General features: G+C 47.6%; 1 protein-coding gene across 2 annotated transcripts in view; it reads right to left on the bottom strand.

The window, feature by feature from the left end:
* loxl3a (lysyl oxidase-like 3a) overlaps positions 1 to 23,513 on the bottom strand; it is a 58,538-nt gene that overhangs the window by 2,524 nt on the left and 32,501 nt on the right. For both annotated transcript variants that reach the window (XM_078536418.1, XM_078536417.1), the window contains exons 7-10: positions 21,927 to 22,170; positions 21,131 to 21,246; positions 16,050 to 16,186; positions 14,910 to 15,021 (exon numbers count right to left, since the gene is read on the bottom strand). In XM_078536418.1, coding sequence (XP_078392544.1) covers positions 14,910 to 15,021; positions 16,050 to 16,186; positions 21,131 to 21,246; positions 21,927 to 22,170 — 609 coding nt within the window. The remainder of the gene's footprint in view (positions 1 to 14,909; positions 15,022 to 16,049; positions 16,187 to 21,130; positions 21,247 to 21,926; positions 22,171 to 23,513) is intronic.

The raw sequence follows: 23,513 nt of genomic DNA, 5'->3' as shown, positions 1-23,513 counted from the left end.
AGACTCCTCAGTCTGATCACAGACCTAGTCTCAGACAGCCAGCTCTGGAGAGTCCAGACAGAGGCACCAGGGTCACACATAGAGTCTGGGGGGGGAGCAACAAGAGAGGGAGGGTAAACCTGGGTTATATTCCCTGGAGATGACAGGATTAAGGTGAGGGGAATGGAGAGGGATTGACTGCTCTCTCTAGTGAGGAAATCCAGGACAAGAGGAAGATCTTAGAAACTGAACTGAACCGGTTCACTGGGAATCCAGGAAAAGGGAATTCCAACATGGGAATGCTGCCCCAATCAGAAATCCAGGATCAATTTGGGTATTTAAAAGGAAGTGAGCTATGACACCATCTCTAATCTCACTATCAGTCCATCTCTAATTTCTTTCTCTCACTTCATCTCTAATCTCCATCTCTCACTATCACTCCATCTCTAATCTCTCTCTCACTCTCTCTCACTTTACTCCATCTCTAAACTCTCAACATCACTCCATCTCTAAGGGGAATTCCTGCAGTGCATCTTGTAGATGGTACACACTGCTGCTACTGTGCGTCGGTGGTGGAGGGAATTAATGTTTGTGGATGTGCCAATCAAGCGGGCTGCTTTGTCCTGGATGGTGTCAAGCTTCTTGAGTGTTGTTGGAGCTGCACTCATCCATGGAACTGTATTCCATCACACTCCTGACTTGTGCCTTGTAGATGGTGGACAGGCTTTGGGGAGTCAGGAGGTGAGTTACTCGTCACATGATTCCCAGCCTCTGACCTGCTCTTGTAGCCACAGTATTTATATGGCTAGTCTAGTTCAGTTTCTGGTCAATGGTAACCCCCAGGATGTTGATAGTGGGGGATTCAGTGATGGTAATACCATTGAATGTCAAGAGGCGACGGTTAGATTCTTATTGGATATGGTCATTGCCTGGCACTTGTGTGGCATGAATGTTACTTGCCTCTTGTCAGCCCAAGACTGAATGTTGTCCAGGTCGTGGACATGGACTGCTTCAGTATCTGAGGAGTCGTGAATGGTGCTGAACATTGTGCAATCATCAGTGAACATCCCCACTTCTGACCTTATGATAGAAGGCAGATCATTGATGAAGCAGCTGAAGATGGTTGGTCCTCGGATACTACCCTGAGGAACTCCTGCAGTGATGTCCTGGAGCTGAGATGACTGACCTCCAACAACCACAGCCATCTTCCTTTGTGCTAGGTATGACTCCAACCAGCGGAGAGTTTTCCCCTGATTCCCATTGGCTCCAGTTTTGCTAGGGCTCCTTGATGCCACACCCGGTCAAATGCTGCTTGATGTCAAGGGCAGTCACTCTCACCTCACCTCGGGAGTTCAGCTTTTTTGTCCATGTTTGAACCAAGGCTGTAATGAGGTCAGGAGCTGAGCGGCCCTGGTGGAACCCAAACTGGGCATCAGTGAGCAGGTTATTACTAAGCAAGTGCCACTTGATAGCACTGTTGATGACCCCTTCCATCGCTTTAACGGTGATGGAGAGTAGACTGATGGGGCGGTAATTTCCTCGGTTGAATTTGTCCTGCTTTTTGTGTACAGGACATACCTGGGCAATTTTCCACATAGCCGGGTAGATGCTAGTGTTGTAGCTGTACTTGAACAGCTTGGCTAGGGGCGCAGCAAGTTCTGGAGAACAAGTCTTCAGTACTATTGCCGGAATATTGTCAGGGCCCATAGCCTTTGCAGTATCCAGTGTATTCAGCCGTTTCTTGATATCACGTGGAGTGAATCGAATTGGCTGAATCTGGCATCTGTGGTGCTGGGGACCTCCGGAGGAAGCCGAGATGGATCATCCACTCGGCACTTCTGGCTGAAGGTTGTTGCAAATGCTTCAGCCTTAACTTTTGCACTGATGGTCCTTCGAACCTGCTCCACCATTCAATATGATCATGGCTGATCCTCTATCTCAACGCTGTACTCCCGCTCTCTCCCCATACCCTTTAATGCCTTTAGAGTCCAGAAATCTATTTCCCTCTTAAATATATTCAGCGGCTTGGCCTCCACAGCCCTCTGTGGTAGAGAATTCCACAGGTTCACCACCCTCTGAGTGAAGAAGTTTCTCCTCATCCCAGCCCTAAATGGTCTACCCTGTATCCTGAGATTGTGACCCCTTGTTCTAGAAACCCCGGCCAGAGGAAACATCATCCCTGCGTCCAGTCTGTCTGTCAGAATTTTATATGTTTCAATGAGATCCCCTCTCAGTCTTCTAAACTCCAGGGAATACAGGCCTAGTCGGCCCAATCTCTCCTCATACAACAATCCTGTCATCCCAGGAATCAGTCTGGTGAACCTTCGCTGCACTCCCTCTATGGCAAGTATGTTCTTTCTTGCGTAAGGAGACCAAAACTGCACACAATATTCCAGGTGTGGGACTCACCAAGGCCCTGTACAGCTGCAGTAAGACACCTTTGCTCGTGTACGCAAGTCCTCTCACAATGAAGGCCAACATACCATTTGCCTTCTTAACCGCTTGCTGCACCTGCATGCTTGCTTTCAGTGATTGGTTTACAAGGGCACCTCAGGTCCCTTTGTAAATCAACATTTCCCAATCTATCACCATTTAAATAATACTCTGCCATTCTGTTTTTCCTACCAAAGTGGATAACTTCACACTTCTCCACATTATACTGCATCTGCAATGTATTTACCCACTCACTCAACTTGTCTAAATCGCCTTGAAGCCTCTTAACATCCTCCTCACCACTCACATTCCCAACCAGTTTTGTGTTGTCAGCAAACTTGGAAATATTACATTTGGTTCCCTCATCTAAATCATTGATATATATTGTGAATAGCTGGGCCCCAAGCACTGATCCCTGTGGTACCCCTTCTAGTCACCGCCTGTCATTCTGAAAAAGACCCCTTTATTCCTACACTCTGTTTCCTGTCTGCTAACCAATTCTCAATCCATGCCAATGTATTACCCCCAGTCCCGTGCGCTTTAATTTTACACACTAACCTCTTAAGTGGGACTTTATCAAAAGCTTTCTGAAAATCCAAATACACCACATCCACTGGTTCTCCCTTATCTATTTTTCTAGTTATGTCCTCAAAAAACTCCCATTAGGTTTGTCAAACATGATTTCCCTTTCATAAATCCGTGTTGACTTTGTCTAATCTTGTTGATATTTTCTAAGTGTCCTGTTATCACACCCTTTATAATAGACTTTAGCATTTTCCCTACTGCTGAGGTTAGGCTAACTGGTCTGTAATTTTCTGTTTTCTCCCTTCCTCCTTTTTTAAATAGTGGGTTTACATTTTTCACCCTCCAACCTGCCGAGACTGTTCCAGAATCTACAGAATTTTGGAAGATGACAACCAACACATCCACTGTTCCCATGGCCACCTGCTTTAGTACCCTGGGATGTAGATTATCAGGCCCTGGGGATTTATCAGCTTTTACTCCCATCAATTTCTCCAGCACTATTTTTTTAGTAATAATAATTTCCTTCAATTCCTCCTTTTCACTTGACCCTTGGTTCGCTAGTATTCCTGGGAAGTTATTTGTGTCTTCCTCCATGAAGACAGAACTAAAGTAGTTGTTTAATTGCTCTGCCATTTCCTCGTTTCTCTATTAGAAATTCTCCCACTTGAGACATTTGTCTTCACTAATCTTTTTCTTTTACATAATTATACAAGCTTTCGCAGTCTGCTTTTATGTTCACTGCAAGTTTACTCTCGTCCTCCATTTTTCCCCTCTCAATCAATCTCTTGGTCCTCATTTGCTAAATTCTAAACTGCTCCCAGTCCTCAGGCTGACTAAGATAAAGGCAAAATACTGTGGATGCTGGAAATCTGAAACAAAAACAAAAATTGCTGGAAAAACTCAGCAGGTCCGACAGCCTCTGTGGAGAGGAAAACATAGTTAACGTTTCGAGTCTGGATGACTTTTGTTCAGAACTAAAAGATGCTGTCAGACCTGCTGAGTTTTTCCAGCAATTTTTGTTTTTGCCTCAAGCTTACTACTTACTATCAACTCTGATATACCCCACACCCCTCACTGTAACATTCTGATATACCCCACACCCCTCACTGTAACACTCTGATATACCCCACACCCCTCACTGTAACACTGATATACCCCACACCCCTCACTGTAACACTCTGATATACCCCACACCCCTCACTGTAACACTCTGATATACCCCACACCCCTCACTGTAACATTGATATATCACACACCCCTCACTGTAACACTCTGATAAACCCCACACCCCTCACTGTAACACTGATATATCACACACCCCTCACTGTAACACACTGATATACCCCACACCCCTCACTGTAACACTGATATATCACACACCCCTCACTGTAACACTCTGATAAACCCCACACCCCTCACTGTAACACTGATATATCACACACCCCTCACTGTAACACACTGATATACCCCACACCCCTCACTGTAACACTGATATATCACACACCCCTCACTGTAACACTCTGATAAACCCCACACCCCTCACTGTAACACTGATATATCACACACCCCTCACTGTAACACACTGATATACCCCACACCCCTCACTGTAACATTCTGATAAACCCCACACCCCTCACTGTAACACTCTGATATACCCCACACCCCTCACTGTAACATTCTGATAAACCCCACACCCCTCACTGTAACACACTGATATACCCCACACCCCTCACTGTAACATTCTGATAAACCCCACACCCCTCACTGTAACACACTGATATACCCCACACCCCTCACTGTAACATTCTGATAAACCCCACACCCCTCACTGTAACACTCTGATAAACCCCACACCCCTCACTGTAACACTCTGATATACCCCACACCCCTCACTACAACACTCTGATATATCCCACACCCCTCACTGTAACACTCTGATATACCCCACACCCCTCACTGTAACACTCTGATAAACCCCACACCCCTCACTGTAACACTCTGATATACCCCACACCCCTCACTGTAACACTCTGATATACCCCACACCCCTCACTACAACACTCTGATATAACCCACACCCCTCACTGTAACACTCTGATATACCCCACACCCCTCACTATAACACTGATATACCCCACACCCCTCACTGCAACACTCTGATATAACCCACACTCCTCACTGTAACACTCTGATATAACCCACACCCCTCACTGCAACACTGATATATCCCACACCCCTCACTATAACACACTGATATAACCCACACCCCTCACTGTAACACTGATATAACCCACACTCCTCACTGTAACACTCTGATATAACCCACACCCCTCACTGCAACACTCTGATATATCCCACACCCCTCACTGTAACACACTGATATACCCCACACCCCTCACTGTAACACTCTGATATACCCCACACCCCTCACTGTAACACACTGATAAACCCCACACCCCTCACTGTAACACTCTGATATACCCCACACCCCTCACTACAACACTCTGATATAACCCACACCCCTCACTGTAACACTCTGATAAACCCCACACCCCTCACTGTAACACTGATATACCCCACACCCCTCACTGTAACACTCTGATATACCCCACACCCCTCACTACAACACTCTGATATAACCCACACCCCTCACTGTAACACTCTGATATACCCCACACCCCTCACTATAACACTGATATACCCCACACCCCTCACTGCAACACTCTGATATAACCCACACTCCTCACTGTAACACTCTGATATAACCCACACCCCTCACTGCAACACACTGATATATCCCACACCCCTCACTGTAACACACTGATATACCCCACACCCCTCACTGTAACACTCTGATATACCCCACACCCCTCACTGTAACACTCTGATATACCCCACATCCCTCACTGTAACACTCTGATATACCCCACACCCCTCACTATAACACTGATATACCCCACACCCCTCACTGTAACACTCTGATATACTCCACACCCCTCACTGTAACACTCTGATATACCCCACACCCCTCACTGTAACACACTGATATATCCCACACCCCTCACTGTAACACTCTGATATACACCACACCCCTCACTGTAACACTCTGATATATCCCACACCCCTCACTGTAACACTCTGATATATCCCACATCCCTCACTGTAACACTGATATACCCCACACCCCTCACTGTAACACTCTGATATACCCCACACCCCTCACTGTAACACTGATATATCCCACACCCCTCACTGCAACACTCTGATATAATCCACACCCCTCACTGTAACACTCTGATATACCCCACACCCCTCACTGTAAAACTCTGATATACCCCACACCCCTCACTGTAACACTCTGATATACCCCACACCCCTCACTGTAACACTCTGATATACCTCACATCCCTCACTGTAACACTCTGATATACCCCACACCCCTCACTATAACACTGATATACCCCACACCCCTCACTGTAACACTCTGATATACTCCACACCCCTCACTGTAACACTCTGATATACCCCACACCCCTCACTGTAACACACTGATATATCCCACACCCCTCACTGTAACACTCTGATATACACCACACCCCTCACTGTAACACTCTGATATATCCCACACCCCTCACTGTAACACTCTGATATATCCCACATCCCTCACTGTAACACTGATATACCCCACACCCCTCACTGTAACACTCTGATATACCCCACACCCCTCACTGTAACACTGATATACCCCACACCCCTCACTGCAACACTCTGATATAATCCACACCCCTCACTGTAACACTCTGATATACCCCACACCCTTCACTGTAACATTCTGATATACCCCACACCCCTCACTGTAACATTCTGATATACCCCACAACCCTCACTGTAACACTGATATATCCCACACCCCTCACTGTAACACTCTGATATACCCCACACACCTCACTGTAACACTCTGATATAATCCACACCCCTCACTGTAACACTCTGATATACCCCACACACCTCACTGTAACACTCTGATATATCCCACATCCCTCACTGTAACACTCTGATATAATCCACACCCCTCACTGTAACACTCTGATATACCCCACACCCCTCACTGTAACACTGATATATCCCACACCCCTCACTGTAACACTGATATATCCCACACCCCTCACTGTAACACACTGATATACCCCACACCCCTCACTGTGACACTCTGATATAAACCACACCCCTCACTGTAACACTCTGATATACCCCACACACCTCACTGTAACACTCAGATATATCCCACACCCCTCACTGTAACACTCTGATATAATCCACACCCCTCACTTTAACACTCTGATATACCCCTCACTGTAACACTCTGATAACCCCACACCCCTCACTGTAACACTCTGATATACCCCACACCCCTCACTGTAACATTCTGATATATCCCACACCCTTCACTGTAACATTCTGATATACCCCACACCCCTCACTGTAACACCCTGATATACCCCACACCCCTCACTGTAATACTCTGATATACCCCACACCCCTCACTGTAACACTCTGATATACCCCACACCCCTCACTGTAACATTCTGATATACCCCACACCCCTCACTGTAACATTCTGATATACCCCACACCCCTCACTGTAACACTCTGATATACCCCACACCCCTCACTGTAACACTCTGATATATCCCACACCCCTCACTGTAACACTCTGATATACCCCACACCCCTCACTGTAACACTCTGATATATCCCACACCTCTCACTGTAACACTCTGATATACCCCACACCCCTCACTGTAACACACTGATATAATCCACACCCCTCACTGTAACACTCTGATATACCCCACACCCCTCACTGTAACACTCTGATATACCCCACACTCCTCACTGTAACACTCTGATATACCCCACACCCCTCACTGTAACACTCTGATATACCCCACACCCCTCACTGTAACACCCTGATATACCCCACACCCCTCACTGTAACACTCTGATATACCCCACACCCCTCACTGTAACACTCTGATATACCCCACACCCCTCACTGTAACATTCTGATATATCCCACACCCTTCACTGTAACATTCTGATATACCCCACACCCCTCACTGTAACACCCTGATATACCCCACACCCCTCACTGTAATACTCTGATATACCCCACACCCCTCACTGTAACACTCTGATATACCCCACACCCCTCACTGTAACATTCTGATATACCCCACACCCCTCACTGTAACATTCTGATATACCCCACACCCCTCACTGTAACACTCTGATATACCCCACACCCCTCACTGTAACACTCTGATATACCCCACACCCCTCACTGTAACACCCTGATATACCCCACACCCCTCACTGTAACACTCTGATATACCCCACACCCCTCACTGTAACACTCTGATATACCCCACTCCCCTCACTGTAACACTCTGATATATCCCACACCCCTCACTGTAACACTCTGATATACCCCACACCCCTCACTGTAACACTCTGATATACCCCACACCCCTCACTGTAACATTCTGATATATCCCACACCCTTCACTGTAACATTCTGATATACCCCACACCCCTCACTGTAACACCCTGATATACCCCACACCCCTCACTGTAATACTCTGATATACCCCACACCCCTCACTGTAACACTCTGATATACCCCACACCCCTCACTGTAACATTCTGATATACCCCACACCCCTCACTGTAACATTCTGATATACCCCACACCCCTCACTGTAACACTCTGATATACCCCACACCCCTCACTGTAACACTCTGATATACCCCACACCCCTCACTGTAACACCCTGATATACCCCACACCCCTCACTGTAACACTCTGATATACCCCACACCCCTCACTGTAACACTCTGATATACCCCACTCCCCTCACTGTAACACTCTGATATATCCCACACCCCTCACTGTAACACTCTGATATACCCCACACCCCTCACTGTAACACTCTGATATACCCCACACCCCTCACTGTAACACTCTGATATACCCCACACCCCTCACTGTAACACTCTGATATACCCCACACCCCTCACTGTAACACTCTGATATACCCCACACCCCTCACTGTAACACTCTGATATACCCCACACCCCTCACTGTAACACTCTGATATACCCCACACCCCTCACTGTAACACTCTGATATATCACACTCCCCTCACTTTAACTGCTCCTAATCCTCAGGGTTGCTACTTTTTCTAACAACTTTATATGACTCCTCTTTGGATCTAATACTATCATCAATTTCTTTTGTTAGCCATGGTTGGGCTGCTTTTCCTGTTGTGTTTTTGCGTGAAAAAGGGATGTATAACTGTTGTGGTGCATACATTCATTCCTTAAATTCTAGCCTTTGTCTATGCACCGTAATACCTTTTACTGAAGTTCCCCCATCTATCTTAGCCAACTCACACCTCATACATTTGTAGTTTCCTTTGTTAAGATTTAGGACCCTAGTTTCAGATCAGACTCTTCACTTTCCATCTTAATGAAGAATCCAACATGTTATGATCACTGTTCCCTAAAGGACCCAGCACAACAAGATTATTAATTAAACCCTTCTCATTGCACAAAGCAAATCTAGGATAGCCTGTTCCCTAGTCGGTTCCTCGACATACTGGACCAAAAAACCATCTTGTACACACTGCAGGATTTATTGCTGATTTGGTTTGCCCAGTCTCTATGTAGATTAAGGTCGCCCATGATTACTGTAGCACCCTTGGTACATGCATCTCTAATTTCCTGTTTAATGCTGTCCCCTACATTATCACTACTGTTTGGAGGCCTATAGACAACTCCCACTAATGTTTTTTGCCTCTTATTCCTTCTTAGCTCCACCCAGACTGATTCTACATCTAGATTTTCTGATCCAATACCCTCTCTCACTATTGCACTGATTTCACACCACACCACCTCCTTTTCCTTCTTGCCTGTCCAAAGCTGGGTGGGAGGGTGAGCTGTGAGGAGGATGCAGAGATGCTTCAGTGTGATTTGGACAAGCTGAGTATGTGGTCAAATGCATGGCAGATGCAGTATAATGTGGATAAATGTGAGGTTCTCAATTTTGGTAGCAAAAACAGGAAGGCAGATTATTACCTAAATGGCTATAAATTGAGAGAGGGGAATGTGCAACGAGACCTGGGTGTCCTTGTACACCAGTCGCTGAAGGTAAGCATGTAGGTGCAGCAGGTGGTAAAGAAGGCAAATGGTATGTTGGCCTTCATAGCCAGAGGATTCGAGTACAGGAACAGGGATGTCTTGCTGCAATTGTACAGGGCCTTGGTGAGACCACACCTGGAACATTGTGTGCAGTTTTGGTCTCCTTATCTGAGGAAGGATGTACTTGCTATAGAGGGAGTGCAGCGAAGGTTTACCAGACTGATTCCTGGGATGGCGGGACTGACATATGAGGAGAGATTGAGTCGATTAGGACTATATTCGCTGGAGTTCAGAAGAATGAGGGGGGAATCTCATAGAAACCTATAAAATTCTAACAGGACTAGACAGGGTAGATGCAGGAAGGATGTTCCCGATGGTGGGGGAGTCCAGAACCAGGGGTCACAGTCTGAGGATATGGGGTAGACCATTTAGGACTGAGATGAGGAGAAATTTCTTCACCCAGAGAGTGGTGAGCCTGTGGAATTCGTTACCACAGAAAGTAGTTGAGGGCAAAACATTGTATGTTTTCAAGAAGGAGTTAGATATAGCTCTTGGGGCGAAAGGGATCAAAGGGTATGGGGAGAAAGCGGGAGCAGGCTATTGAGTTGGATGATCAGCCATGATCAATATGAATGGCGGAGCAGGCTCGAAGGGCTGAATGGCCTACTCCTGCTCCTAGTTTCTATGTTTCTTCCTAAATATCGAGTATCCTTGGATATTCAGTTCCCAGCCTTGGTCACCCTACAGCCATGTCTCCGTAATCGCAGTCATATCATACCCATTTGCATCTATTTGCGCTGTTAATTCACCTTACTGCGAATGCTCCATGCATTCAGATACAGTGCCTTTAGACTTGTCTTTTTAACATTTTTACACTTTTTTTGTACTATGGCCCTATTTGTTGCTAGCCCTTGTTTCCCCTGACTTCCGCTTTGGTTTTCTACTTTTCTGTCTTTCATTCTTATCTTTGTGTCTCCCTGCTCAAGTTCCCCACCCCTAGTTTAAACCCTCCCCCACAGTACTAGTGAATACCCCTGTGAGGATATTGGTCCTGGTCCTGCTGGGGTGCAACCCGTCCGGATTGTACAGGTCCCATCTTCCCCAGACTCAGTCCCAATGCCTCAGGAATCTAAATCCCTCCCTCCTACATCATCTCTCCAGCCACACATTCATCTGGTGTAAATTATATAACTATCACTTCATCACCACTATCACTCCATCTCTAATCTCTTTCTCACTATCACTTCATCTCTAATCTCTCGCTTCCCACTATCACTCCATTCCTAATCTCTCTTTTCTCATTATCAGTCCATCTCTAATCTCTCCCTATCACTCCACCTCTAATGCCTCTTTCTTACTATCACTGCATCTCTAACCTCTCTTTTCTCATTATCACTCCATCTCTGACCTCACTTTTCTCGCCATCACTCCATCTCTAATCTTTTTCTACTCACTCCATTGCTAATCTCTCCCTCTCACTATCCCTCTATCTCTAATGCCTCTTTCTTACTATCACTGCATCTCTAACCTCACTTTTCTTACTATCACTCATTTCTCTTTTCTCAATATCACTGCATCTCTGACCTCACTTTTCCCACTCTCACTCCATCTCTAATCTCTTTTCCACTCTCACTCCATCGCTAATCTCTCCCTCTCACTATCTCTAATCTCTTTTCTCTCTATCACTCCATCTCTAATTTCTCTTTTCCCACTATCACTCCATCTCTAATCTCTCTTTTCTATCACTCCATCTCTAATCTCTCTCTTCTATCACTCCATCTCTAATCTCTCTCTCTCCCACTATCACTCCATCTCTAATCTCTCTTTTCTCTCTATCACTCCATCTCTAATCTCTCTCTTCTATCACTCCATCTCTAATCTCTCTCTCTCTCCCACTATCATTCCATCTCTAATCTCTCTTTTCTCTCTATCACTCCATCTCTAATCTCTCTCTTCTATCACTCCATCTCTAATCTCTCTCTCTCTCCCACTATCACTCCATCTCTAATCTCTCTCTTCTATCACTCCATCTCTAATCTCTCTCTCCCACTATCATTCCATCTCTAATATCTCTTTTCTCACTCTCACTCCATCTGCTAACTCTCATTGTTATTTGAGATCCATGATGATGAGGTCCCTCCCGTCTCTCTGCTCATCACTGCAGCCCCTTTACAACAAAGTGTTTACAACACTGAAACAGGGTATTCGGCCTGACTGCTCCACGCTGGTGTTTATGTTCCGTCGGACTCTTCCCATCCTAGCTCATCGAATCCTGTCAACAGACTCTTCAATTCAATGCTCCCTTCTGTTTATCCAGCTTCCCTGTGAGTGTATCTCTGTGATTCGAACAACCACTTCCTGTGGTTTCACATTCTGCCCACTCTCTGGGGAAGGAAGTTTCTCCTGAATTCCCTGTTGGATTTATTAGTGACTAATTATAGCCTCCAGTTCTGGACTCGCCCGCAAGTGGAAATATTTTCTGGTCATCAACCCTATCATGGTCTCAAAGATCTCGATCAGGCCACCCCTTCCCAGGGAAGGGAGTCCCACCCAGGTCAATCTTTCCGGATAGGTATAAGCTCTCAGGTCTGGTTTCATTAGTAAATCATTGTTGCACCATCGCCAGTGCCTCTATATCCTGCGGAGAGGAGCACAGTTAATGTTTTGAGTTCGAATGACCCTTCAACAGAACTAAGTAAAAATAGAAGAGAGGTGAAATATAAGCTGGTTTAAGGGCAGGGGGGGGGACACAAGTAGAGCTGGATAGAGGGCCAGTGATAGGTGGAGATAACCAAAAGATGTCACAGACAAAAGGACAAAGAGGTGTTGAAGGTGGTGATATTATCTAAAGAATGTGCTAATTAAGGATAGAAAGCAAGACAAGCAAGGTACAGATAGACCTAGTGGGGGTGGGGTGGGGGGAAGGAATCATAAAAGGCTAAAAGGTAGAGATAAAACAATGGATGGAAATACATTTAAAAATAATGGAAATAGGTGGGAAAAGAAAAATCTATATAAATTATTGGAAAAAATGGTGGGAGGGGGTGGAATCAGAAAGGGGGTGGGGATAGAGGAGAGAGTTCATGATCTAAAATTGTTGAACTCAATATTCAGTCCGGAAGGCTGTAAAGTGCCTAGTCGGAAGATGAGGTGCTGTTCCTCCAGTTTGCGTTGAGCTTCACTGGAACAATGCAGCAGGCCAAGGACGGACATGTTGGCATGAGAGCAGGGTGGAGTGTTGAAATGGCAAGCGACAGGGAGGTTTGGGTCTTTCTTGCGGACAGACCGCAGGTGTTCTGCAAAGCGGTCACCCAGTCTGCGTTTAGTCTCTCCAATGTAGAGGAACGAATGCAGTAGGCTAAGTTGAGGGAAGTGCAAATGAAATGCTGCTTCACTTGAAAGGAGTGTTTGGGCCCTTGGACGGTGAGGAGAGGGTAAGTAAAAGGGCAGGTTTTGCACCTTCTGCAGTTGCATGGGAAGGTGCCGTGGGAGGGGGTTGAGGTGTAGGGGGTGATGGAGGAGTGGACCAGGGTGTCCCGGAGGGAATGATCCCTACGGAATGCCACTGGGGGGGTGAAGGGAAGATGTGTTTGGTGGTAGCATCATGCTGGAGTTGGCAGAAATGGCATCCTTTGAATGTGAGGCTGATGGGGTGATAAGTGAGGACAAGGGGGGCCCTATCATGTTTCTGGGAGGGAGAGGAAGGTGTGAGGGCGGATGCGCGGGAGATGGGCCGGACACGGTTGAGGGCCCTGTCAACAGCACCTCATCTTCCGACTAGGCACTTTACAGCCTTCCGGACTGAATATTGAGTTCAACAATTTTAGATCATGAACTCTCTCCTCCATCCCCACCCCCTTTCCGATCCCCCCCTTTTTTTCTCAATAATTTATATAGATTTTTCTTTTCCCACCTATTTCCATTATTTTTAAGTGTATTTCCATCCATTGTTTTATCTCTGCCTTTTAGCCTTTCTCGATTCCTTCCCCCACACCCCACCCCCACTAGGGCTATCTGTACCTTGCTTGTCCTGCTTTCTACCCTTAATTAAATTTAATTCTTAATTTAGACTTTAGACTTAATTCTTTAGATAATATCACCACCTTCAACACCTCTTTGCCCTTTTGTCTGTGACATCTTTTGGTTATCTCCACCTATCACTGGCCCTCTATCCAGCTCTACTTGTCCCACCCCCCTCCCCCCACCACCACCTTAAACCAGCTTATATTTCACCTCTTCTATTTTTACTTAGTTCTGTTGAAGAGTCGTACGGACTCGAAACGTTAACTGTTCCTCTCCGCCGATGCTGCCAGACCTGCTGAGTTTTTCCAGGCATTTTTGTTTTTGTTTTGGATTTCCAGCATCCGCAGTTTTTTGCTTTTACCTCTATATCCTGTGTCTAATTCAGGGACCTGGACTGCTCACAATATTCCGAGTGTCCCTTCACTCTGTCCATATGCACAGTGACATCCACTGGAGTTGCCTGCTTATGGAGAGGTGAACTGTACCACTTTAGCACAAATAGTCACAGCTGTGGAATAGGATATTGGAAATCACTGAACGTGTGACAGTGGGACAACTGAAGGGGGTAACTGCGCCTCTGTGCGGTGTCAGAGGTTGACAGAAATTCTGAGTGTTACCAACAGCTGGATGGCTGTGAGATGAAGAAGATCCCATCTCGCTAACAGAAATTGTGCTTGGCCAATCAGACTGCGTTTTACATGGAAGCAGGAAACAAATAGCAGCAGCTTTTGGAGAGAAGTGGTTACCTATGTGACAGTTGTGCATCCAAATTCGATGTCCGTCGTATTTACAATTACACTTCATGGCATTGTTGGTGAAGTCACTCTCAGAAACCTCATGGTTTGGGTTGATCACAACCTGTCAATTAAACCCAAGCATTAGTGACCATTTACAACACAGTGTCCAACCCACTGCCCCAGAGTGTGAAAGGCCAGTGTGTGACCCACTGTCCCAGAGTGTGAAAGGACAGTGTATGACCCACTGTCCCAGAGTGTGAAAGGACAGTGTGTGACCCACTGTCCTAGAGTGTGAAAGGAGTGTGTGACCCACTGTCCCAGAGTGCAAAAGGGCAGTGTGTGACCCACTGTCCCAGAGTGTGAAAGGACAGCGTGTGACCCACTGTCCCAGTGTGTGAAAGGCCAGTGTGTGACCCACTGTCCCAGAGTGTGAAAGGACAGCGTGTGACCCACTGTCCCAGAGTGTGAAATGACAGCATGAGACCCACTGTCCCAGTGTGTGAAAGGCCAGTGTGTGACCCACTGTCCCAGAGTGTGAAAGGACAGCGTGTGGCCCACTGTCCCAGAGTGTGAAAGGACAGCGTGTAACCCACTGTCCCAGAGTGTGAAAGGACAGCGTGTGACCCACTGTCCCAGAGTGTGAAAGGACAGCGTGTAACCCACTGTCCCAGAGTGTGAAAGGACAGCGTGTGACCCACTGTCCCAGAGTGTGAAAGGACAGCGTGTAACCCACTGTCCCAGAGTGTGAAAGGACAGCGTGTAACCCACTGTCCCAGAGTGTGAATGGACAGCGTGTGACCCACTGTCCCAGAGTGTGAAAGGACAGCGTGTAACCCACTGTCCCAGAGTGTGAAAGGACAGCGTGTGACCCACTGTCCCAGAGTGTGAAAGGACAGCGTGTAACCCACTGTCCCAGAGTGTGAAAGGACAGCGTGTGACCCACTGTCCCAGAGTGTGAAAGGACAGCGTGTGACCCACTGTCCCAGAGTGTGAAAGGACAGCGTGTAACCCACTGTCCCAGAGTGTGAATGGACAGCGTGTGACCCACTGTCCCAGAGTGTGAAAGGACAGTGAATGACCAAGTCACAGAATGATGACCTATTAACTGATCTCTCCAATCCCTGCCCTCCTTGCTGGTTCCTGGTTTACCTGCATGATGTAGTTTCCAGGCTTGATGTCTGTGATGTCAATCCACTGGCAGTCAATGTCATGACGATAAGAGTCCCAGCAGCCCACGGTGATCCCCTGCTCCCCGAAGTTCGCACACTCGTATCTCTTGGCTACATCTGAAGGTGACAAAAAGCTCGTTAGACACAGGAGCACAGAGATTGGCCAAATCTTCCATTCTGAACATCAATATCGCAGCTGGTTGTTTGAGCAGTGTAAATGGTTTCCCCATTAGACAGTCAACAGTTGGTTAGTTGTGGATGGAGACTTGGCAACACTGTGGTCAAATTATCTCAGGATGTTCCTGGCATGACAGAGTTTTTCTATGCTCAGTGTTTCACCCCATACTCTCTGCTGTGTAGAAGGATGGAAGTATAAATTTATTTGGGGGTTTGACAGGCTACATGCTGAGAGGTTGCTTGCTTTGACTGGAACTAGAGCAGTCTCAGGACAATGGTCCGGATATTTAGATCTGAGATGAGGACAAATTTCTTCAGTCAGAAGGTTGTGAATCTTTGGGATTCTCCAGCCCGGAGAGTTGTGGATACGCAGTTGTTGAGTATATCCAAGATAAAGTCAATACATTTTGGGATTCTAAGGGATATGTGGACAGTACAGTCAAGAGGAGTTGAGGTAGAAGATCATCCATGATCTTACTGAATGGTGGAGTAGGCTAGATGGGCTGAATAGCCTCCTCCAGCTGATACTTCTAATGCTCTCCCAACACCTCATTGAGATGTCAGCTCCATCAAACACCAAGAGCCCCAATGAAGAGGCAGCACAAGCTCCTGTGAGGACACAATGCTTCTGGTGGGGAAGGCAGCTGTCAGTGGAGGGTCACAGTGGCTATCAGATAATGGAAATGGACCAATATTCTGGAACCTTACTCAAATATTTTTGAGGATTGGACAGTGTACAGGCGTTTCAATCAGGAAACTACATTTGTTCATGAGTGGGGAGACTGGACAAGGGCTATGGGAGAAGGTTAAAGGGCAGGGTGGAGGGTCTGTGATAGAGGGGAGTGTATAAGGAATGTGCGAAGACTAGTTGGCTCGCCTCCCACTGCAGATGTTTTTTGTGTTGGCTGATCTTAGGTTCCTGACTTGAAGGGACAAGTGTGCAAAACGGTCCCACTCAGAAACTCTCAGCACGCTAGTCTGGGTTGTATTTGGAAGCAAGTTTCGGATGTGGATGGAGATGTCTGCCTCACTGATCCGTGAAAAGGAAGATCAGGAAATGACAGAATCCTCACTAACTTAGCCAGCGCCCAGAGGGAATTCCAAGTCCCTGACAAATCTCTGTGTTGCCAGTGGTTGGCCGACCCATCAGAGAGACGACACCATCTCTCCTGACTCCAAACGCCTGAAGGGTGAAAGATAGTGTCCAGGCACAGCGGGTATTCTAGACTCATTCAAAAATGTGAAGATTCCTCACTATCACATTCAGGGCTCGATCTCTACAAAGTCAGTGTTGTAGCTGAGCTGGTGTGAGTGCGAACAGATTTAACATTCCCCCACTCAGGGTAATCAGCGTGGCCCACACTGAATCTCCAGGGTCAGGTTAGATTTAATATTGCGACCATCCTCTGCCGTCTCCCAGTGTTAAACCTGCCATCCCCCAGTGTTAAACCTGCCATCCCCCAGTGTTAATACTGCCATCTGCCAGTGTTAATACTGCCATCTGCCAGTGTTAGTACTGCCATCTGCCAGTGTTAATACTGCCATCTGCCAGTGTTAATACTGCCATCTGCCAGTGTTAATACTGCCATCTGCCAGTGTTAAAAACCTGCCACCCCCCCCCCCCCCAGTGTTAATACTGCCATCCCCCAGTGTTAATACTGCCATCCGCCAGTGTTAATACTGCCATCTGCCAGTGTTAATACTGCCATCTGCCAGTGTTAGTACTGCCATCTGCCAGTGTTAGTACTGCCTTCTGCCAGTGTTAATACTGCCATCTGCCAGTGTTAATACTGCCACCCCCCAGTGTTAATACTGCCATCCCCCAGTGTTAATACTGCCATCCCTCAGTGTTAAAAACCTGCCATCCGCCAGTGTTAAAAACCTGCCATCCGCCAGTGTTAAAAACCTGCCATCCGCCAGTGTTAATACTGCCATCCGCCAGTGTTGATACTGCCATCCGCCAGTGTTGATACTGCCATCCGCCAGTGTTGATACTGCCATCCGCCAATGTTGATACTGCCATCCGCCAGTGTTAATACTGCCATCTGCCAGTGTTAATACTGCCATCTGCCAGTGTTAATACTGCCATCTGCCAGTGTTAATACTGCCATCTGCCAGTGTTAAAAACCTGCCATCCCCCAGTGTTAATACTGCCATCCCCCAGTGTTAATACTGCCATCCCTCAGTGTTAAAAACCTGCCATCCGCCAGTGTTAAAAACCTGCCATCCGCCAGTGTTAATACTGCCATCCGCCAGTGTTAATACTGCCATCCGCCAGTGTTGATACTGCCATCCGCCAGTGTTGATACTGCCATCCGCCAGTGTTGATACTGCCATCCGCCAGTGTTGATACTGCCATCCGCCAGTGTTGATACTGCCATCTGCCAGTGTTAATACTGCCATCTGCCAGTGTTAATACTGCCATCTGCCAGTGTTAATACTGCCATCTGCCAGTGTTAAAAACCTGCCATCCCCCAGTGTTAATACTGCCACCCCCCAGTGTTAATACTGCCATCTGCCAGTGTTAATACTGCCATCTGCCAGTGTTAGTACTGCCATCTGCCAGTGTTAATACTGCCATCTGCCAGTGTTAGTACTGCCATCTGCCAGTGTTAGTACTGCCATCTGCCAGTATTAATACTGCCATCTGCCAGCGTTAATACTGCCATCTGCCAGCGTTAATACTGCCATCCGCCAGTGTTAATACTGCCATCCGCCAGTGTTGATACTGCCATCCGCCAGTGTTGATACTGCCATCCGCCAGTGTTGATACTGCCATCCGCCAGTGTTAATACTGCCATCCGCCAGTGTTAATACTGCCATCCGCCAGTGTTAATACTGCCATCTGCCAGTGTTAAAAACCTGCCATTCCCCAGTGTTAATACTGCCATCCCCCAGTGTTAATACTGCCATCCGCCAGTGTTAATACTGCCATCTGCCAGTGTTAATACTGCCATCTGCCAGTGTTAGTACTGCCATCTGCCAGTGTTAATACTGTCATCCGCCAGTGTTAGTACTGCCATCTGCCAGTGTTAATACTGCCACCTGCCAGTGTTAATACTGCCATCTGCCAGTGTTAAAAACCTTCCATCCCCCAGTGTTGATACTGCCATCCGCCAGTGTTGATACTGCCATCCGCCAGTGTTAATACTGCCATCCGCCAGTGTTAATACTGCCATCTGCCAGTGTTAATACTGCCATCTGCCAGTGTTAATACTGCCATCTGCCAGTGTTAATACTGCCATCTGCCAGTGTTAATACTGCCATCCGCCAGTGTTAATACTGCCATCCGCCAGTGTTGATACTGCCATCCGCCAGTGTTGATACTGCCATCCGCCAGTGTTGATACTGCCATCCGCCAGTGTTGATACTGCCATCCGCCAGTGTTGATACTGCCATCCGCCAGTGTTGATACTGCCATCTGCCAGTGTTAATACTGCCATCTGCCAGTGTTAATACTGCCATCTGCCAGTGTTAATACTGCCATCTGCCAGTGTTAAAAACCTGCCATCCCCCAGTGTTAATACTGCCACCCCCCAGTGTTAATACTGCCATCTGCCAGTGTTAATACTGCCATCTGCCAGTGTTAGTACTGCCATCTGCCAGTGTTAATACTGCCATCTGCCAGTGTTAGTACTGCCATCTGCCAGTATTAATACTGCCATCTGCCAGTGTTAATACTGCCATCTGCCAGCGTTAATACTGCCATCTGCCAGCGTTAATACTGCCATCCGCCAGTGTTAATACTGCCATCCGCCAGTGTTGATACTGCCATCCGCCAGTGTTGATACTGCCATCCGCCAGTGTTGATACTGCCATCCGCCAGTGTTAATACTGCCATCCGCCAGTGTTAATACTGCCATCCGCCAGTGTTAATACTGCCATCCGCCAGTGTTAATACTGCCATCTGCCAGTGTTAAAAACCTGCCATTCCCCAGTGTTAATACTGCCATCCCCCAGTGTTAATACTGCCATCCGCCAGTGTTAATACTGCCATCTGCCAGTGTTAATACTGCCATCTGCCAGTGTTAGTACTGCCATCTGCCAGTGTTAATACTGTCATCCGCCAGTGTTAGTACTGCCATCTGCCAGTGTTAATACTGCCACCTGCCAGTGTTAATACTGCCATCTGCCAGTGTTAAAAACCTTCCATCCCCCAGTGTTGATACTGCCATCCGCCAGTGTTGATACTGCCATCCGCCAGTGTTAATACTGCCATCCGCCAGTGTTAATACTGCCATCTGCCAGTGTTAATACTGCCATCTGCCAGTGTTAATACTGCCATCTGCCAGTGTTAATCCTGCCATCTGCCAGTGTTAATCCTGCCATCGGCCAGTGTTAATACTGCCATCTGCCAGTGTTAATACTGCCATCCTCCCTTTGTGTAAATCCTGCTCATTTCCTGTTGTTAATCCTACTGTTTCCCAGTGATAATCCCAATATCTCCCAGTTTTGATCCTGTTAACTCCCAGTGTTATTCCCACCAGATCCTAGCGAGGATGGTGCCAAGTCCCAGTGTTAATCCCGCTGACTCCCAGTGCTATTCCCACATTGCGGTCCAGCACTCTGAGGGCTGAGGAGGGAGGGCCAGTTGCTGGGTGAGGTTGTGAACAGCATCCAGAGTTTTGGAGGAGGACGTGACAGGATTTGTGAGACCACCCCTCGCACACTGAGACAGGCCCACCTGAATGTGGAACGGTGCCACTGCCAGATGCTAGTCTGGGACTCATGAAGCTGCAAGAACTGCTGGTTTCCATGGATACGGGTCCCCTTCCTAAAGACCAGCATTGATATAGCAGCATAGCCCGGCCGGCAAGATCAATGTCCTTCAACCTTGGAGCTCTACCTGACTTACAGAGAAGGTGTTGTTTTAACATCACTCACTGTCATCACAATCGCTGTCCTCCAGGCAGAAGCTGGCCTTATGTCCCTCTGCCACCTTGCTGCCATTCAATGTGAGGATATCGTAATGGGTGAAGATGTCCATGCTGTGGTAGTGTCTGTGGGGAGAGGAAGAGGATCTTAGGCCAAACTCACAATCCTGATCCACTCAGACTCACTGCCCAAGCATATAGTGCAACAACCTGCACAGGGTTAGATACAGAGTAAATCTCCCTCTACACTGTCCCCAACAAACACTCCCAGGACAGGTACAGCACGGGGCTAGATACAGAGTAAAGCTCCCTCTACACTGTCCCCATCAAACACTCCCAGGACAGGTACAGCACGGGGTTAGATACAGAGTAAAGCTCCCTCTACACTGTCCCCATCAAACACTCCCAGGACAGGTACAGCACAGGGTTAGATACAGAGTAAAGCTCCCTCTACACTGTCCCCATCAAACATTCCCAGGACAGGTACAGCACGGGGTTAGATACAGAGTAAATCTCCCTCTACACTGTCCCCATCAAACACTCTCACCTGGCCTCCCCTCTTCCTCTATTCCCTTGTCCCTTGTGTTTGTGTCAATGTTCTCAGCTTTAACCATTCCTCCTGACTAGGAGAACTGAGCCTGCCCTGTGCCTTCCCCACCCCCCTGAGCCCCACAGTTTAACTCCACGGCTCTTGCTCATTCTCACTGGCCTTTAATATTCTCCTTTCTCTGGTCCCTTTGAGTTTCCCTGACCCCCAGGTAACCACGGAGCCTTCTTCCCATCTGGCAATGCCTCCCCACTCTTACCCGTGACATTCGTGCCAGACCCAGGAGTGCCGGCCGGCCTTAGGTCTGAAGTCCGCCCGCCCGATGTTGTGAATTTCGGAGGAGAAGCGGAGGAGCCTGCGGTGCCCATATGGCCAGTTGGCATTCTTGGCAGTGCTGGACAGGCAGTTCTCCTCGGCAGCACAGTACAGCATGTGGAGGGGTCGATCCTCAATGTAGGCAGTCTGCTGGACAAGTCGCGCATCCAAGATCAAGTCAGACGAAGCTGTGAAGACATAGGGCACATAATGTTCAAAAGTTGGAGCATCTACCAGAGCAGCAGTTACAAATCACTGTGCCAGAGCAGTAGCGACACCACACTAGAGCACTGTGCCAGAAGAGCAGTGACATCACTGCTGGAACAGTGGGCCAGAGCAACAGTTACAAATCACACTGGAACACTGTGCCAGAGCAGTTGTGACGTCACACTGGAGCACTGTGCCAGAGCAGCAGTGGAAGATCGCACTGGAGCATTGTGCCAGAGCAGCAGTGGCAGATTGCACTGGAGCACTGTACCAGAGCAGCAGTGGAAGATCGAACTGGGGCACTGTGCCAGAGCAGCAGTGGGAGATCGCACTGGGGCACTGTGCCAGAGCAGCAGTGGGAGATCGCACTGGAACACTGTGCCAGAGCAGCAGTGACAGGTGGCACTGGACAATGATACTGAACAAAAGTTGGGGAGTGTCTTTTATGCCACTCTTCTCCCCTTACAATGCCACCCCCACCCTGGAGATCCTGAGTCATGCTGGGACACAGTCTCCCAGACACCAACAAGTGTTAACTCCCCCAGCCGAGGCCAACCTACATATCATTCTGGGCAGTGAGTAGCAATAGTCCATCCAATCTGGGCAAGAGGGCAGCCAGGGAAAGGGTAGGCCCACTCAGGGACAGAGGTGGGAATCTGTGTGTGGAGCCAAAAGAAATGGGAGAGATACTGAATGAATACTTCTCATCAGTATTCACCAAAGAGAAGGACTTAGCGGTCGATTTATCTAGGAAAGAGTGTGTAGAAAGCCTGGATCATGTTGAGATCAAAAAAGGTGTTCGGTGTCTTGAAGAATACTAAGGTGGATAAGTCCCCAGGGCCAGATGGGATCTACCCCAGAGTACTGAGGGAGGCAAAGGAGGAGATTGCTGGGGCCTTGACAGAAATCTTTGTATCCTCACTGGCTACGGGTGAGGTCCCAGAGGACTGCAGAATGGCCAATGTTGTTCCATTGTTTAAGCAGGGTAGCAGGGATAATCCAGGAAATTACAGGCCAGTGAGCCTTACGTCAGTGGTAGGGAAATTATTGGAGAAGATTCTTCGTGACAGGATTTACTACCATTTGGAAGCAAATGGGTGTATTAGTGAGAGGCAGCATGGTTTTGTGAAGGAGAGATCGTGTCTCACTAACTTGATCGAGTTTTTCAAGGAAATGACAAAGATGATCGACGATGGAAGGGCAGTGGATGTTATATACATGGATTTCAGTAAGGCCTTTGACAAGGTCCCTCATGGCAGACTGGTACAGAGGGTAAAGTCGCACAGGATCAGAGGTGAGCTGGCAAGATGGATACAGAATTGGC

Source organism: Cetorhinus maximus, unplaced genomic scaffold (genome assembly GCF_964194155.1).
Source record: "Cetorhinus maximus unplaced genomic scaffold, sCetMax3.hap1.1 HAP1_SCAFFOLD_1192, whole genome shotgun sequence".
In the NCBI taxonomy this organism is placed as follows: Eukaryota; Metazoa; Chordata; class Chondrichthyes; order Lamniformes; family Cetorhinidae; genus Cetorhinus; species Cetorhinus maximus.
This window is presented reverse-complemented; position numbering and strand designations above follow the sequence as displayed.